Source organism: Phyllobates terribilis, unplaced genomic scaffold (genome assembly GCF_046119375.1).
Source record: "Phyllobates terribilis strain yellow unplaced genomic scaffold, ASM4611937v1 Scaffold_1__5_contigs__length_1240528914, whole genome shotgun sequence".
Taxonomy (NCBI): Eukaryota; Metazoa; Chordata; class Amphibia; order Anura; family Dendrobatidae; genus Phyllobates; species Phyllobates terribilis.
In genome coordinates, this window is record NW_027362761.1 from 604,033,269 (window position 1) to 604,050,878 (window position 17,610).

A 17,610-nucleotide genomic window follows, 5' to 3' on the forward strand; every position below is an offset into this window, starting at 1 on the left:
AGTCAGTGGGAAGCAGTGAGTGTGACACGATGCTGCAGCACCAGACAAGCTGAAGTCTGTGTGGCTGAAAGCCAGGCTAGGCCCAAGCTGCGAGCTAGTCTGGCCAGTGAGAGCCTGGAGTGGGCTAGAAGGCAAGGAGAAGAGAAGGGCCATGAGGGACTGAGGAACCGCAGAGGGTTCGTCTCCTGTTGCAAGCCGGGCACCGGGCCCGAGCCTATTGGGACCTCTATGCCCAGTGGGGAGTCTGGCATACTGATGAGGATTTCATATCCCTCAGTCCACCCGTGAATACCGCATATTCAGAGGACTAGGTACCACGAAGGCCCCAGCGTCCAGGGATCGTGGTAACCAGTGGGAAAGCCCTCGCCGCCAAGCAAGACGGGTGAGAGAAACATCAAGGGAGCTAGACCCTGTTCCAGGCAGGTCAGAAGCTCCAGGGAGAGAGACAGGAAGATGCAGAAAGGAGGCCTTACACCCGCTCACTGGGGAGCAAGACCAGAAGTGCATACCACCTACAAGTACCCCGGACCGTACCTGACTACCATCTACAATAAAGGTACTGAAACTAGCCCCGGTGTGTGTGTCTGTTCTTCCTCTGACCCGGCTGGGTCCCATCTCCCCTGCACCACCATCCATTACCCCCCACGCTGCCCTGAGGCCCGCTCCACCTGTGGGGAGCCATTCCATCACAAACTGCCCTAACATCTGTCTCAGAGGACTGCTCCGCAGCGGCGGCTCTCTTTAGCCGCATACCACAGGTGGCGTCACGAACACTTTACAAATCCCCTATAAATAATCCCCTTTTTGGTGACCGCCCTGGGCCACGGACCGGGCCAGCCACCGTGATATCCCACACCGGCATCCAGAGGCCCGGCTGCCGAGTACCCCACGGCCTGGGGGCGAGTCATATTCACCCTCCTCGGTTCCACCAACACGTCTCCATCACTGGCCCTGGTGTCTGGCATTGGCCCAAGTGCTGATGTCTAGTTGACAGCATGGCAGCCCATGCCCGACATTGGAGCAGCACAGATTCTGGACAGATGAAACGTGCGCCGGTTACTTATTATTAAAATTCAGCAGCACCATTTATTACCACCATTATCACTTCTGAGTGACATCACACAGATTGAGCCATGTGTTTAATTCTCATTTTTTTAATGCAGTTATAAAGCACAAAGGCTGCAAAGGACTAATCACATCCTATAAACAGATAATGGAGCAGATTGTGTAGATGGTGGCTTCCTGATCTATGTTAGTGCTGGTGGTACAGGTGGTCTCGATCTTCTTCTGGTCCCTCGAGGACTTGCTGTGCCTGCATTCTTAGTTTCTGTCTAGGGAGATTTTGCTGGTCGTGGCCCCGTGCATGATGGAGGTGGTCCCGGTCCTCTTCAGCTGGAAAGCAATAACATTAATATTGTTATTAAATAGGGGTGTTCTCACCAGCAGTGGTGCACATTTTACTTATAAACAAGATGCACCCAAAAGATGGGGGACACATAATGGAGTATCTGCATTTCTTCATCTCCTCAGTATTTGCAGAGCACTTTTACAGTTTTTTATGTCAGTGACTGCCACTAGGGGGAGCTGAACATGAATGTAAAGCGAGCGCCCTCTAGTGGCAGCTGTGGGCAGACAATGTTATTTGGACATAGCTCAGATTCCTTTAATCTCTTTGCACAAATGGAAATAACTGTGTCCTCTGGTATGGAACGCGTTCAGGAGCTACAGCTTGTTACCGAATCAGCATCATTGGGTGCCAACGGGTTATTATGGCAGCCGAGGGCTGAAACCCTGGGCATGCGCAGGGACGTCCTAGGCCTAGTTGCAGTCTGCGGCCTCAGATTGAAGTGCACGACGTACAGTCACTACGCAGGTCGTTACATCACAACGTGCACCTTAAGACGTGCATTCTTGTCCCTGACCGAGCATGAAGATGCCGGTGGTTTCAGCATGTGGTGGTGGTAAGTAGAGATGCCGAGGACCTACGGAGACGATGAGCATTGAGGTATTAGTTTGTTTTTTTAGACATCTAATATTTATTAAGCCCCAGAGTCTCTCCAGAACCCAAAGCCTAATAACAGACGTTCAATTTGCAAAGAATAAATTTGTTGCAAATAGAATTTCCTGAAAAATTTTGGCATAAAATCCTTTTTTTTTTTAAATTTTATGTAGGACCCTTAATTAACCTGTTAAGAAGGGGTTGACTAGTAGTTGACAACCATTTTAAAGCAGCACTCATAATAAAGTTTTCATTAAAGAAGCACTCCTCCTCCTCCCATCAAAGTTTTTATCCTCTTAATATATTGCAATCATCATACTATACAGCACTATGCACTTACAATTGCTCATTTTTCCTTTCTACCCAGTTAATTCTTCTCTTTTCCATTAGGTTATGACAATTGAAAACTAACAAACTGAATCCTTCTAAGCTCTATGTAGAAACAGGAGGTCAATTTTCCCTGTGTGAGTCATCACTGCAAAACTGGGTCAGGAGCTGAAAAGGTGAATGACTCTTCCAAGAAAAGAGACTTCCTGTTACTTCATAGAGCAGAGAACAGAACAATTTAGTGTGTAGAAAGTCAAAATGAGCAATTGTAAGTATACAGTGCTGTATAATATGGTGACTGCAATATAATGAGAGGAGAAACACTTAGATGGGAGGAGAAGGACGGCTGCTTTACTGCCATCAGCCATGACGAATGGGGCTAGCCACCTCCTTTTTGTCTCTGCATCAGCCATGATGAATGGGGCTGGCCGCCTCCTTCTTGTCTCTTCCATCAGCCATGATGAATGGGGCTGGCCGCCTCCTTCTTGTCTCTTCATCAGCCATGATGAATGGGGCTGACTGCCTCCTTCTTGTCTCTTCATCAGCCATGATGAATGGGGCTGGCTGCCTCCTTCTTGTCTCTTCATCAGCCATGATGAATGGGGCTGGCTGCCTCCTTCTTGTCTCTGCATCAGCCATGATGAATGGGGCTGGAGGCCTCCTTCTTTTCTCTTCATGAGCCATAATGAATGGGGCTGGCTGCCTCCTTCTTGTCTCTGCATCAGACATGATGAATGGGGCTGGCCGCATCCTTCTTGTCTCTGCATCAGCCATGATGAATGGGGCTGACCGCCTCCTTCTCCTCTCTGCATCAGCCATGATGAATGGGGCTGGCCGCCTCCTTCTTGTCTCTGCATCAGCCATGATGAATGGGGCTGGCCACCTCCTTCTCCTCTCTGAATCAGCCATGATGAATGGGGCTGGCCGCCTCCTTCTTCTCTCTGCATCAGCCATGATGAATGGGGCTGGCCACCTCCTTCTTATCTCTGCATCAGCCATGATGAATGGAGCTAGCCACCTCCTTCTTGTCTCTGCATCAGCCATGATGAATGGAGCTGGCCGCCTCCTTCTTGTCTCTTCATGAGCCATGATGAATGGGGTTGGCCACCTCCTTCTTGTCTCTTCATGAGCCATGATGAATGGGGCTGGTCGCCTCCTTCTTGTCCCTTCATGAGCCATGATGAATGAGGATGGCCGCCTCCTTCTTGTCTCTGCATCAGCCATGATGAATGGGGCTGGTTGCCTCCTTCTTGTCTCTTCATGAGCCATGATGAATGGGGCTGGCTGCCTCCTTCTTGTCTCTTCATGAGCCATGATGAATGGGGCTGGCCGCCTCCTTCTTGTCGGACTGGCTGCCTCCTTCTTGTCTCTGCATCAGCCATGATGAATGGGGCTGGCCGAGTCCTTCTTGTTTCTTCATGAGCCATGATGAATGGGGCTGGCCGAGTCCTTCTTGTCTCTGCATCAGCCATGATGAATGGGGCTGGCCACCTCCTTCTTGTCTCTTCATGAGCCATGATGAATGGGGCTGGCCGCCTCCCTCTTCTCTCTGCATCAGCCACGATGAATGGGGCTGGCCACCTCCTTCTTGTCTCTGCATCAGCCATGATGACTGGGGCTGGCCACCTCCTTCTCTCTGCATCAGCCATGATGAATGGGGCTGGCCATCTCGTTCTTGTCTCTTCCTGAGCCATGATGAATGGGGCTGGCCGCCTCCTTCTTCTCTCTGCATCAGCCATGATGAATGGGGCTGGCCGAGTCCTTCTTGTTTCTTCATGGGCCATGATGAATGGGGCTGGCCGCCTCCTTCTTGTCTCTTCATGAGCCATGATGAATGGGGCTGGCCGCCTCCTTCTTGCTCTTCATGAGCCATGATGAATGGGGCTGGCTGCCTCTTTCTTGTCTCTTCATGAGCCATGATGAATGGGGCTGGTCGCCTCCTTCTTGTCTCTTCATGAGCCATGATGAATGGGGCTGGTCGCCTCCTACTTGTCTCTTCATGAGCCATGATGAATGGGGCTGGTCGCCTCCTTCTTGTCTCTTCATGAGCCATGATGAATGGGGCTGGTCGCCTCCTTCTTGTCTCTTCATCAGCCATGATGAATGGGGCTGGCCGCCTCCTTCTTGACTCTGCATCAGCCATGATGAATGGGGCTGGCCACCTCCTTCTTCTCTCGGCATCAGCCATGATGAATGAGCCTGGCCACCTCCTTCTTGTCTCTTCATCAGCCATGATGAATGGGGCTGGCCGCCTCCTTCTTCTCTCGGCATCAGCCATGATGAATGGGGCTGGCCTTAGTAATTATTGTGAGGCAGTCAGGAGAGCTGTGATCCATAAATAATACTGTTCGCACCTTAGCACTGTCCCCTCATCTGCTGAGGAATCCTCAGACTTCACGAGTCTTGTTTTGTCTCATTTTGTTTTGCATATTTATTGCAAAGAAGCCAAATCCCCTGCAGCCCGGGAGCTGCTGACAGAAGTTTTTATCTCATTTTCTTCAAATTAATTTAGTAGTAAAAATAAGACTGAGACAAATTTATCAATTCATCAAGTGGAATTGAATTCTCGAATTTTGCAAAAACCTGTCTCCTCCAGAACATTATTTTTTTGCAATCCACTCTACACCAATTCAGTAAAATGGCTGCCAACTGGTGGTCATTTTACTGAAACATAGAGAGTTGGCCGCCGGCCGGTCCTACCCTGCTCTTTTTTTCATTTTCCCCCATCACGCACATCTTCTTCAGTCTTTTTTTAATCAACACCTTAGCTTTTGGTGGGAATAAAGCCTCTTACGTCTCTGCGCACCATGCCATTCCTGCACACATCGCAACATGCGTCCTGAAGCACCAACAAGGTCTTGAGGCACGTCACAATGTCATGGCGTCAGCTACTACAGCATGGCGCGCAGTGACGTGGAAGTCTTTCTCCCAGCAGGAACCACTGCGCTGAGTGAAAATGGCCAAAGATGCGCGAATCGGGGGAAAGCAAAGAGAAGAGCCTCAAGTGACCGAACAGGGCTGCGGGGTGGTGAGACAGGAGACCAGTGAGTTGAGTATTACATATTTTTTACATCCTACATTTATTATAATCGGGGTCTGTTGAGACGCCTGAGCACAATAAGGAGCATTCAGTTTTCATCTAATAATTTCGATGCAAATCAAATCTCCCTGACAAATTATCGAGATTTACCAATTTCTGCAGATTCGATCATCTCTAGTAAAAATTATTTCCACATTTTAGTTCTACATAACTTTATTCTCCACTGTTTCTTAGGATATTAAAATCTGTTTTGGAGGTTCCACCATGGGGATGAGAAGTTATTCTTGTATGGCATCAATAAAGTAAAGTATTTTCTTCCACATTTGGTTTCTGTTACCTTTTGCCATTTTGATGTCGGTATCGGAGGCCACTGCGATGTCGTCCTTCACAGGCGGCTCGATGGCCAATAAGCCTCGCTCACTGGAAATGGATAAATGCAGCCGTTCTTACAATCATCAGGACATTTCTATGTCAGGTACAACTAATATACTGTATAATAATTACGGACTTTGGTGCCTTATCGGATTCCATTGCTTGGGACCTTGTCTGGGCTCGGACCTGACAGATCCGTTCATTGCATGGAGAACCGTTCAAATGATTATTTCATGATATGGATTTAAGAGGATTATCTGACTTTGGTAAATTAGTTTTCATATCATAAAAAGTTATATACGGTAATCTTCCAGTACAGTTGTGGCCAAAAGTTTTGATTTATGACACAAATTTCGTTTTTTTATAGTTTGCTGCTTCATTTTTTATTGTAGGAATTTGCATCCACTCTACAATGTTATGGAGAAAAATCAGATTTGATGATTTCTGGCCATGAAAATTAACTCTGAAGCGAGGGTTAATGAGGACAATGCATTTGATATCAATCTATCTTGTTGATGGAATAAGAACAGACTCTTTGCTTTAAAGGGGCTCTGGTTCTTTAAATCAGGGTATTCATCTGTTAACTATGTTTACCTTCAGGGAAGCACGTGGTCAACATTACTTTGCGTCAAAGGTCTTTACAGGCAAGGACATTGCTGATTATAAGATTGTCCCTAAATTAACCATTTTTCAGATGATAATCAATAACTCCAAAAAGAGGTTCTTTTGCTGTGAAGAAGGCTCCAGGGCACCCAAGAAAGTCCAGCAAGTGCCAGGACTGTTTCGTAAAGAGGATTCAGCTACAGGATCAGTTCAACACAATTGCCGAGCTTGCACAGGAATGGCAGCAGGAAAATAATGCACAGTGAGAAGAAGGCTTTTAGAGATTGCCTGGTGTCAACAAGGGCAGTAAAGAAGCCAGAAAGCCAGTTCTCTCAAAGAAAAACATCAAAGACAGACTAATATTTTGCCTTTTGGCGTACATCTGACATCTTCATCACTTTTTAGTGTGAGGACCACAAAGATGGCAATTCTGGCATTTTAAAACAACCTGGAAAGACAAAAAGTGCAAATGGGGTCTTATCTGATAATCAAGTGGTGTAAAATGTTATAGGTACGCTCACCTGATAGAGTTGTGCCAGTCACAACTCCTATAGAGGCATATAAAGACGGCTGCAGGACCACCAAAGAGATATGTTGCAGTAAATGTGGCATACGGTGGATCAGAATCCGCGCTGCCCAATGGTTCAAATATAAGATCACCCACGAAGGTGAAGCATGAATGCGGTTTATTTTGTCAATCATTGTGATTTGGTCCTGATGAAGAGGTTATGAAAACCTTGAAACGCGTTGACAAAATAAACCACATTCATGCTTCACTTTTGTGGGTGATCACATATATGAACCATTGGGCAACACGGATTTTGAAACCACCCTACGCCACATTTACTGCAACATTTCTGCCATTTTGAATTTTTCTGTTTGCGGCAATACAAAATGTTTCCTTTTTTTTTTAAAAAAAAAAAAAATTTCTAATTCGAAAAAGAGCGCTGATTTAATGTTTATATTTTACAATTTTTTTAAAAAACATTTATTAATTTTCACTTGGGGACTTGAACTTCTGATCAAAACTAGCTCGGGTTGCAGCTATTAGAGGCAGGTGCCGACAGAACCGTGCAAAAGATCTGCATACTCCTGCGGTTCTTGGAACTATTCACATTTTACTTCTTTTCAGTGTCATTACTGTACGCGCCTGATATTCACAAGCCCCAATTTCAAAAATGTAGAAACAATATGTAAAATGTGCAGAAAACAAGAATGCAAAGACTTGGAAATCTCTTATCGCTACATGTTATTCACAGCGGAAAGTTGGACTTTTTTACCCTTTATTTGAAAAAAAATTAACTCATTTAGAAATTGATGGCAGCGAGAAATCTCAGAAGAATTGGTACAGGTTTAACAAAAGGGTGAAAAAGTAAGTGGTCCTAATGAAAAACACCTAGAGGGTCAATTTTCAATTAATTTAGAGAGCAGAAGTTTATGCTGATCTCCTCCAAGGACAGAAGGTTTAACCCTCTCAAGGCCAGCGAAGCGCAAGCGGCTGTGATCTGAATTGTGTGTTTCTCTCATATGGTCTATTAATCGTCGAGAACCTTTACCCGTGTGAATAGACCTGTTGTGATCCCTAAAAATAAAGGTCTAATAGTTTTTCCTATGTAAAATAAGCCGCAAGGGCAAAAAATAATGTGCACCAAGGACTTTTGCAATCAATAAAATCCCTCCTGGTATCTAAGATGTCACCTATCTGCAACTATTTCACTGTAAGGCGCAAATTACAAAATGAACAATCCCCACATCTGGAGTTACCTACCGGACCCCAATCCTCTCGCCAATTCTTAGATGTGAATTTCAACCGATTGTGGACCAGCATTTCATTTACATCGGTGGGGCGTCTATAGGTGACTAAAGGTTGTCTCGCTGCTATTGCAGCTACATGATCTCTCTCTAGCAAGTGCTAATTCTTGTGAATGTCCGTCCGAATTGCGCCATCCATGGGGTCGTAGGTGAAATTAAGGAGGAGTCTCCTATCATTGCTATGTCTCTTTTTAGAATTATTGCCCACTAGGAGATCTTGTTGTGAAAAAGAACTGGCCCGCTGAAATATCCAAGATGGGGTCGGGGTAACCCGTTCCTGAAATCTCTCTTTGAGTTCCTTCACCTGTTTACGGAAATTACTATCATTGTTGGTTTTTCTAAGACGAAGTAACTGACTATAAAGAAGGGACCTTTTTGTGTGGAAAAGGCGGGCACTGTTAAAATGCAGAAGTGAATTGGAAGCAGTGGGCTTCCTCTGTAACTAAATAACCTTCAACAACGTGAACTTTTACTTCCAGGAACTCTAGTTTGTTACCCCCAAATACCGATAAGTATCCTCATTGACATCGTTAGCAAAAGCCTGAAACAACTGGTGAGCCCGACCGCAGGAAGAAAATATCATCCACATATCTGAGAAAAACCTTTGTGTTTAAGAAACTGAAAAAAGCAGCTTGTCCTCCAGAGCAGCCAAAACAAGATTGGTAACAGTGCAGGCTACCGGGGTCCCCATTGCGGTCCCTATGAATTGCAAAACACATTTGTCTCCAAACATAAAAGCATTGTGAGACAAAATTAATTTTAAACCACCACAGATAAAATCAATGGATACAGACTCCTATCTGTGTTCAATAATATAGACCGCACCGCCGTATCCCCTCATAGTGTATAGAGGCTCTCCACGTCCATAGAAGCCAATGCATAGTCCTCCTGCCAACCTGTTCATGCCATTTTACACACACCTGTGTTCCTGCAAGGTCTGGTTCCCTGCTTATCCCCTGCATTAAAGGGAGTATCTGTGAATGGTGCCAGCACTCACCTTTGCTGCATATAACCAGGTTAATATGAATACCTTCCTGTCAGGGCGGTGAGACACTGGAACTGTCTGCAACATGGTTGCAGGAAGTCAAAGGGGTAAAGGTTGCAAACTTGCGACAGGTTGACAAATGGAGATTTATAGGCCAAGCGTTGCTCCTTTGGGAATATAAATAAGCAAATAGCCACTTAGGAAAGAAGATGACAGAAACTCTAGCGCCACCTATTGGAAGCATCGATCTTAAAAATCAATACTTACCTGACCCTTTAAAAGGCCTTTGCATAGAACCTAGGATAGGAAGACAAACCAGAAACTCAATTTGCAGACATATTTCAGGTCTCTCGCCCACTTCTGCTATGCATTGATGAGGGGCAAACGAACCGAAACATGTGTCTGCATATGGAGTTTCTGGTTAGTCTTCCTATACTAAGTCATGTGGCAAGGCCCTTTAAAGGGTTGATATTAAATTTTAATATTGTTCACCTCGAATAGAGTTCCTTTCCTCTTCCCCATTGAAGTAAGGAATGAATTTTTCCTCTAATATGGAACAATTGACATTTGCCTCAAACTTGTTTTTCCTATCATTGTAATAATATATGAGGATTGTAGGCAAGAGCTGGTTGTGATCTATGTATCAACAATGTATTTTACCATTGCTTCACTCAGCTGGAAAAAGGGTAAAACAGGTTGTCTGACTGTCCTCGCTCATGGTAGGAAGTCCTGACCGGTGACTGCGGCTGTCTAGGGAAGGCAATGCCATAACGATAGTCTAGTAATGAACACTACAAAAGTCATTCTGCAGACTTACATGTCACGTCTCATGGCTCTCTGCTTCTCTTCCTCTGTCAGAGCCTGGAAAGAAAAAGTCATTCCGTTACAGTAAGAATATTAATGGGAACCCGACAGCAAAGGCCCCCGGGCAGCAAGTGTCCGACACCGGCTCTATCCTTCCAGCCAGGTATGTTTTACTCTGACGCTGCGGCATTTCAAGGAAAACAAACATTTGATGCACCACTCCAGTGTTTTTTTTATTGTAGCGCCGGAGTGGTGCTTCTAATTAAAGGTCCCTGCGCTTAGTCTGATACCTACCCACTACCGTCTGAACCTTCTTTCGCCACTGCTTCCATTGGTCTCCGGCCTTTTGTGACGAGCCAGAGGTCACAACTCAGTACAAGTCTATGAGGGCCTCGTTCATGGCTCTGATAGACTTTCATTGAGAGCTTGGGACGTAACTTCTGACTTTCAGCCAGCCAGAAGCTGAGGTCGCAAAATGGCGCCACAGGATCGGAGCGGCTCCAGAAAAAAGTGAAGACGCCGGAGGGAGAGTATAAGTCACCGAGCAGGGACCTTAGTTTAGTATTACCATTCCTGTGCTGACACCCCCCCCACACACACTGGATTGTAATTCCTGCAGCAGTCTTTTGGGGTCTGTCTCTCCAGCGTTCTCTGCTGCAGTCTTTTGGGGTCTGTCTCTCCAGCTTTCTCTGCAGCAGTCTTTTTGGGTCTGTCTCTCCAGCTTTCTCTGCTGCAGTCTTTTGGGGTCTGTCTTTCCAGCTTTCTCTGCTGCAGTCTTTTGGGGTCTGTCTCTCCAGCGTTCTCTGCTGCAGTCTTTTGGGGACTGTCTCTCCAGCTTTCTCTGCTGCAGTCTTTTGGGGTCTGTCTCTCCAGCTTTCTCTGCTGCAGTCTTTTGGGGTCTGTCTCTCCAGCTTTCTCTGCTGCAGTCTTTTGGGGTCTGTCTCTCCAGCTTTCTCTGCTGCAGTCTTTTAGGGTCTGTCTCTCCAGCTTTCTCTGCTGCAGTCTTTTGGGGTCTGTCTCTCCAGCGTTCTCTGCTGCAGTCTTTTGGGGACTGTCTCTCCAGCTTTCTCTGCTGCAGTCTTTTGGGGTCTGTCTCTCCAGCTTTCTCTGCTGCAGTCTTTTGGGGTCTGTCTCTCCAGCTTTCTCTGCTGCAGTCTTTTGGGGTCTGTCTCTCCAGCTTTCTCTGCTGCAGTCTTTTAGGGTCTGTCTCTCCAGCTTTCTCTGCTGCAGTCTTTTGGGGTCTGTCTCTCCAGCTTTCTCTGCTGCAGTCTTTTGGGGACTGTCTCTCCAGCTTTCTCTGCTGCAATCTTTTGGGGTCTGTCTCTCCAGCTTTCTCTGCTGCAGTCTTTTGGGGTCTGTCTCTCCAGCTTTCTCTGCTGCAGTCTTTTGGGGTCTGTCTCTCCAGCTTTCTCTGCTGCAGTCTTTTAGGGTCTGTCTCTCCAGCTTTCTCTGCTGCAGTCTTTTAGGGTCTGTCTCTCCAGCTTTCTCTGCTGCAGTCTTTTGGGGTCTGTCTCTCCAGCTTTCTCTGCTGCAGTCTTTTGGGGACTGTCTCTCCAGCTTTCTCTGCTGCAATCTTTTGGGGTCTGTCTCTCCAGCTTTCTCTGCTGCAGTCTTTTGGGGTCTGTCTCTCCAGCTTTCTCTGCTGCAGTTATTTTGGGGTCTGTCTCTCCAGCTTTCTCTGCTGCAGTCTTTTTGGGTCTGTCTCTCCAGCTTTCTCTGCTGCAGTCTTTTGAGGTCTGTCTCTCCAGCTTTCTCTGCTGCAGTCTTTTGGGGTCTGTCTCTCCAGCTTTCTCTGCCGCAGTCTTTTGAGGTCTGTCTCTCCAGCTTTCTTTGCTGCAGTCTTTTGGGGTCTGTCTCTCCAGCTTTCTCTGCTGCAGTCTTTTGGGGTCTGTCTCTCCAGCTTTCTCTGCTGCAGTCTTTTGGGGCCTGTCTCTCCAGCTTTCTCTGCTGCAGTCTTTTGGGGTCTGTCTCTCCAGCTTTCTCTGCTGCAGTCTTTTGGGGTCTGTCTCTCCAGCTTTCTCTGCGGCAATCTTTTGGGGTCTGTCTCTCCAGCTTTCTCTGCTGCAGTCTTTTGGGGTCTGTCTCTCCAGCTTTCTCTGCTGCAGTCTTTTGGGGTCTGTCTCTCCAGCTTTCTCTGCTGCAGTCTTTTGGGGTCTGTCTCTCCAGCTTTCTCTGCTGCAGTTATTTTGGGGTCTGCCTCTCCAGCTTTCTCTGCTGCAGTCTTTTGGGGTCTGTCTCTCCAGCTTTCTCTGCAGTCTTTTGGGGTCTGTCTCTCCAGCTTTCTCTGCTGCAGTCTTTTGGGGTCTGTCTCTCCAGCTTTCTCTGCTGCAGTCTTTTGGGGTCTGTCTCTCCAGCTTTCTCTGCTGCAGTCTTTTGGGGTCTGTCTCTCCAGCTTTCTCTGCTGCAGTCTTTTGGGGTCTGTCTCTCCAGCTTTGCACATCTAGAGGTGACATTTTGCCCATTCTTCTTTGCACACTCGCTCTCGCTCAGTGAGATCGAATGGAAACGTCTGTCTGTATTTGTCTCTAGCTCCTCCTTCCTCTGTCTGTGTCTGCCTCTAGCTCCTCCCTCCTCAGTCTGTGTCTGCCTCTAGCTCCTCCCTCCTGTCTGTGTATACCTCTAGCTCCTTCCTCCTGTGCCTCTAGCTCCTCTCTCCGCCTCTAGCTCCTCTCTCCGCTGTCTGTGTCTGCCTCTAGCTCCTCCCTCCTCTGTCTGTGTCTGCCTCTAGCTCATCCCTCCTCTGTATCTGACTCTAGCTCCTCCCTCCTCTGTCTGTATTTGTCTCTAGCTCCTCCCTCCTCTGTCTGTGTCTGCCTCTAGCTCCTCCCTCCTCTGTCTGCCTTTAGCTCCTCACTCCTCTATCTGTATCTGCCTCTAGCTCCTCCCTCCTCTGTGTATGCCGCTAGCTCCTCCCTCCTCTGTTTGTATTTGTCTCTAGCTCCTCCCTCCTCTGCCTCTAGCTCCTCCATCCTCTGTCTGTGTCTGCCTCTAGCTCCTCCCTCCTGTCTGTGTATGCCTCTAGCTCCTCCCTCCTCTGCCTTTAGCTCCTCCCTCCTGTCTGTATCTGCCTCTAGCTCATCCCTCCTCTGTCTGTGTATGCCTCTAGCTCCTCCTCTGTCTGCATTTAGCTCCTCCCTCCTCTGTTTGTATCTGCCTCTAGCTCCTCCCTCCTCTGTATCTGCCTCTAGCTCCTCCCTCCTCTGTATATGCCTCTAGCTCCTCCCTCCTCTGTCTGCCTCTAGCTCCCGCCTCCTGTCTGTCTGCCTTTAGCTTCTACCTCCTGTCTGTGTATGCCTCTAGCTCCTCCCTCCTGTCTGTCTTTAACTCCTCCCTCCTCAGTCTGTGTCTGCCTCTAGCTCCCCCCTCCTCTGTCTGTGTCTGCCTCTAGCTCCCCCCTCCTCTGTCTGCCTCTAGCTCCCCCCTCCTGTCTATGTCTGCTTCTAGCTCCTCTGTCTGTGTATGACTCTAGCTCCTCCCTCCTCTGTCTGTATCTGCCTCTAGCTCCTCCCTCCTCTCTCTGTATCTGCCTCTAGCTCCTCCCTCCTCTGTCTGTGTATGCCTCTAGCTCCTCCCTCCTGTCTGCCTCTAGCTCCTCCCTCCTGTCTGTTCTGCCTGTAGCTCCTCCCTCTTCTGTCTGTATCTGCCTCTAGCTCCTCTCCTCTGTGTCGCTTCTAGCTCCTCCCTCCTCTGTCTGCCTCTAGCTCCTTCATCCTCTCTGTGTCTGCCTCTAGCTCCTCCTCCTATACCTCTAGCTCCCGCCTCCTCTGTCTTTGTCTGCCTTTAGCTTCTACCTCCTGTCTGTGTATGCCTCTAGCTCCTCCCTCCTGTCTGTCTTTAACTCCTCCCTCCTCAGTCTGTATCTGCCTCTAGCTCCTCCCTCCTGTCTGTGTATGCCTTTAGCTCCTCCCTCCTGTCTATATCTGCCTCTAGCTCCTCCCTCCTCTCTCTCTGTATCTGCCTCTAGCTCCTCCCTCCTCTGTCTGTGTATGCCTCTAGCTCCTCCCTCCTGTCTGCCTCTAGCTCCTCCCTCCTGTCTGTTCTGCCTCTAGCTCCTCCCTCTTCTGTCTGTTCTGCCTCTAGCTCCTCCCTCTTCTGTCTGTATCTGCCTCTAGCTCCTCTCCTGTGTCTGCCTCTAGCTCCTCCATCCTCTCTGTGTCTGCCTCTAGCTCCTCCTCCTATGTCTCTAGCTCCTCCATACTCTCTGTGTCTGCCTCTTGCTCCTCCTCCTATGTCTCTAGCTCCTCCATCCTCTGTCTCTGCCTCTAGCTCCTCGTCTGCTTCTAGCTCCTCCTCCTCTGTCTCTAGCTCCTTTTCCTTTGCCTCTAGCTCCTCCATCCTGTCTGTGTCTGCCTCTAGCTCCTCCTCCTCTAGCTCCTCCCTCCTGTCTGTGTATGCCTCTAGCTCCTCCCTCCTCTGTCTGTCTTTAGCTCCTTCCTTCTCTGTCTGTATCTGCCTCTAGCTACTCCCTCCTGTCTGTATCTGCCTCTAGCTCCTCCCTCCTGTCTGTCTCTAGCTCTTCCCTCCTGTCTGTGTCTGCCTCTAGCTCCTCCATCCTCTGTCTGTGTCTGCCTCTAGCTCCTTCTCCTCTGTCTGCCTCTAGCTCCTCTTCCTCTGTCTGCCTCTAGCTCCTTCTCCTCTGTGTCTGCCTCTAGCTTCTCCTCCTCTGTCTGCCTCTAGCTCCTTCTCCTCTGTGTCTGCCTCTAGCTCCTCCTCCTCTGTCTGCCTCTAGCTCCTCCTCCTGTCTGCCTCTAGCTCCTCCTCCTCTGTCTGCCTCTAGCTCCTCCTCCTGTCTGCCTCTAGCTCCTTCTCCTCTGTGTCTGCCTCTAGCTCCTCCTCCTCTGTCTGGCTCTAGCTCCTTCTCCTCTGTGTCTGCCTCTAGCTCCTCCTCCTCTGTCTGCCTCTAGCTTCTCCTCCTCCGTCTGCCTCTAGCTCCTCCATAAAATTTTAAAAGCACCAACTGTAATTTTTCCTATCTCGGTAATTGCAAAATCTGTCTGCACTGAATACAGAGTTCCCAAAGTGAAAGATCATTCGAGGAGGAGAAAAGAGCAGATTTCTCTGATAAGATCTATTTCACCGTTTCTTACTTTCAACGCTACTATTGATTTATGAAAAAACATATAAAAACAACATTTAATCTTTCATTTACCCTGGCTTTGCTGCTTGAAACCTACCTTAGTTTTGGATGGCATCACTGCTAATAATAGCAGAACACAGGAAAATAAGACCAGGAGTCTGCAACACAATAGAAAAGATGAGCGAATCTCTTATAAATTGTTTGTACCTGCTGAGTAAATAATCAGTAAAGAGCATGAAATACAAAATACATTTCCAGCACAAGGCAGGGACAGGTTCCCTTATTACTAATATGTTCCATTCTGAGAAGTTGTAAGTTACATAAAACACATTGTCACTTTGCTCCGGATCTCCTGATTACAGATTACTAGTCCCCGAAGTGGGACCCCACCAGCTTCTCCGCACTCAGCTCTGTACTAATGGTGGATCCCTGCCTGTGTACAGGGAGAGACCTGTCAATCATGCAGAGCTGGCAGAGGTCCGCCCAAGTGACAAGTACAGATGGGCGAATGTATTCCAGTGGAATTGAATTCTATTAATATTACAAAAATCAATATTTGCCAAAAAGCCGATTTTTTTTTCGGAATTCACTTCCCCATGGATTCAGAAAAACTTTGGCCACTGGCTGACATTTTTCTGAATAATAAAGAGCCATCAAAATGTTAAAAACTAGAAGAATGTCACTTTTTTCCTGGTATATTCGATTTGCATCGAAGTTATTCTCTGCGATTTGAATGTCCCTTTTCATGCTCCAGAGTCTCCATACACTTTGCCGAATAAATATATACGATGTAGAAAATAAAGAAAACACCTTATTCTCACTTTACCATTCACCTCTCCGGCCCCTTTGCTCTTCACTGTGCTTTTGCTGGTCCTTCTGCATCTTCTTATCTCCACCACCGAGCACTGAGACCCCGAACCTAATCACGCTGGACTGGGACTTCTAGCTCTGATGAGACCAGGGACATGCAAGAGCGTGTAAGGTCACAACGTCATGACATCAAGACGTGCACTGAGACCTTGCCGGCCTGGCATGAAGAGACCCGGGATTTCAGCACTCAGCAGCGGTGTTAAGAGAATGTGCCGAGGATCTAACGGGAAACAGTGAAGAGCGAAGGTGCCGGAGAGGTCAGCGGTAAGGTCAGTGCAAGTTGTTATTTTTTTCATTTTCTACGTCTTACGTTTATTATGCTCCGGTATCTGGAGAGACCCCAGAACATAACGGGGGACATTCAATTCAAAGAACATAACTTTACTGCAAATCCGATTTCCCAGGAAAATTCTAATTTTGCCAGATCGGCTCATCTCCGGTGAGTTGTCATCTCATTCAGCTCGTTGCGGGTGTTCTGTTTAACCCCTTAAGAACAAGGCATTTTTTTTTTTTACGCTATGTTTTTTCCACCCCTTATTCCAAGATTCATAACTTTTTTCATTTTTCCATCTACATTGCCAAATGTAAACGTCTTTGTTGAGGGCGAGTTATAGTTTTCAATGACACCTTTCATTTTACCATATAAAGTATTGAAAAACAGGAAAAAGTTCAATTGCGGTGAAATTCGGAAACAAAAAAAAAACAAACAATTTTGCAATATTTTTTTTTGCCTGTTTCGTTTTCACGGTGTTCATTGAAAAAAATGTCCAGGTATAACGATTCTCTAGGTCGGTATGATTCTGCCAATACCACAATCCCAATCAGTTTTTTTTTCATTATTTTTGTGGTTTTCAAACATTTTGAACTTTGTGAAAAATAAAACGATTTGTTTTGTGTCGCCAATTTCTGAGACCAGTGGCTTTTGTTATTTTTCCTTTAATGGAGATGTTTATTATTATTTATTTATATAGCGCCATTGATTCCATGGCGCTGTACATGACAAGGGGTTACATACAGATATCACTTACAGTAAATGAACTAACAATGATAGACCGGTACAGAGGGAAGAGGACCCTGCCCTTGTGGGCTTACATTTTACAGGATGATGAGGAAGGAGACAGTAGGTTGGGGGCTTGCGGCATCTCCGGTGTTGTTGAAGAGGCAGCGAGGTCATGGCAGGCTGTAGCTTTCTTGAAGAGATGGGTTTTCAGGTTCCGCCGGAAGGATCCGAGTGTGGTGGATAATCGACGTGTTGAGGCACAGAATTCCAGAGGATGGGGGATATTCGGGAGAAGTCTTGGAGGCGATTGGGTGAGGAACTAATAAGTGTGGAGAAGAGAAGGAGGTCTTTGGAGGACCGGAGATTACGTAAAGGAATGTATCGGGAGATTAGTTCAGGATGTACGGAGGAGAGAGGTTATGGCTGGCTTTGTAAGTCAGTGTTGGGAGCAATGGGCAATTGGGAGCCAGTGAAGGGATTGGCAAAGGGGGGTAGCAGAGGAGTAGTGAGGCGAGAGATGAACCAGTCGCGCAGCAGAGTTAAGGATGGACTGGAGGGGTGCGAGAGTGTTAGCAGGGAGGCCACAGAGGAGGATGTTGCAGTAGTCCAGGCAGGAGATGATGAGGGCATGCACAAGCAGTTTAGTAGATTGAGGGTTGAGGAAAAGACGGATTCTGGAAATATTTTTGAGCTGGAGGCGACAGGAGGTGGCGAGAGCTTG

At 47.3% G+C, this 17,610-nt stretch overlaps 1 protein-coding gene across 1 annotated transcript in view; it reads right to left on the reverse strand.

Moving 5' to 3' along the window:
* Positions 1-1,134: 1,134 nt before the first annotated feature.
* Positions 1,135-17,610, reverse strand: part of PRAP1 (proline rich acidic protein 1) — a 34,658-nt gene continuing 18,182 nt past the window's right edge. The window contains exons 2-5 of the mRNA XM_073655116.1: positions 15,117-15,177; positions 9,956-9,999; positions 5,704-5,786; positions 1,135-1,392 (exon numbers count right to left, since the gene is read on the reverse strand). Coding sequence (XP_073511217.1) covers positions 1,253-1,392; positions 5,704-5,786; positions 9,956-9,999; positions 15,117-15,177 — 328 coding nt within the window. The 3' untranslated portion in view covers positions 1,135-1,252. The remainder of the gene's footprint in view (positions 1,393-5,703; positions 5,787-9,955; positions 10,000-15,116; positions 15,178-17,610) is intronic.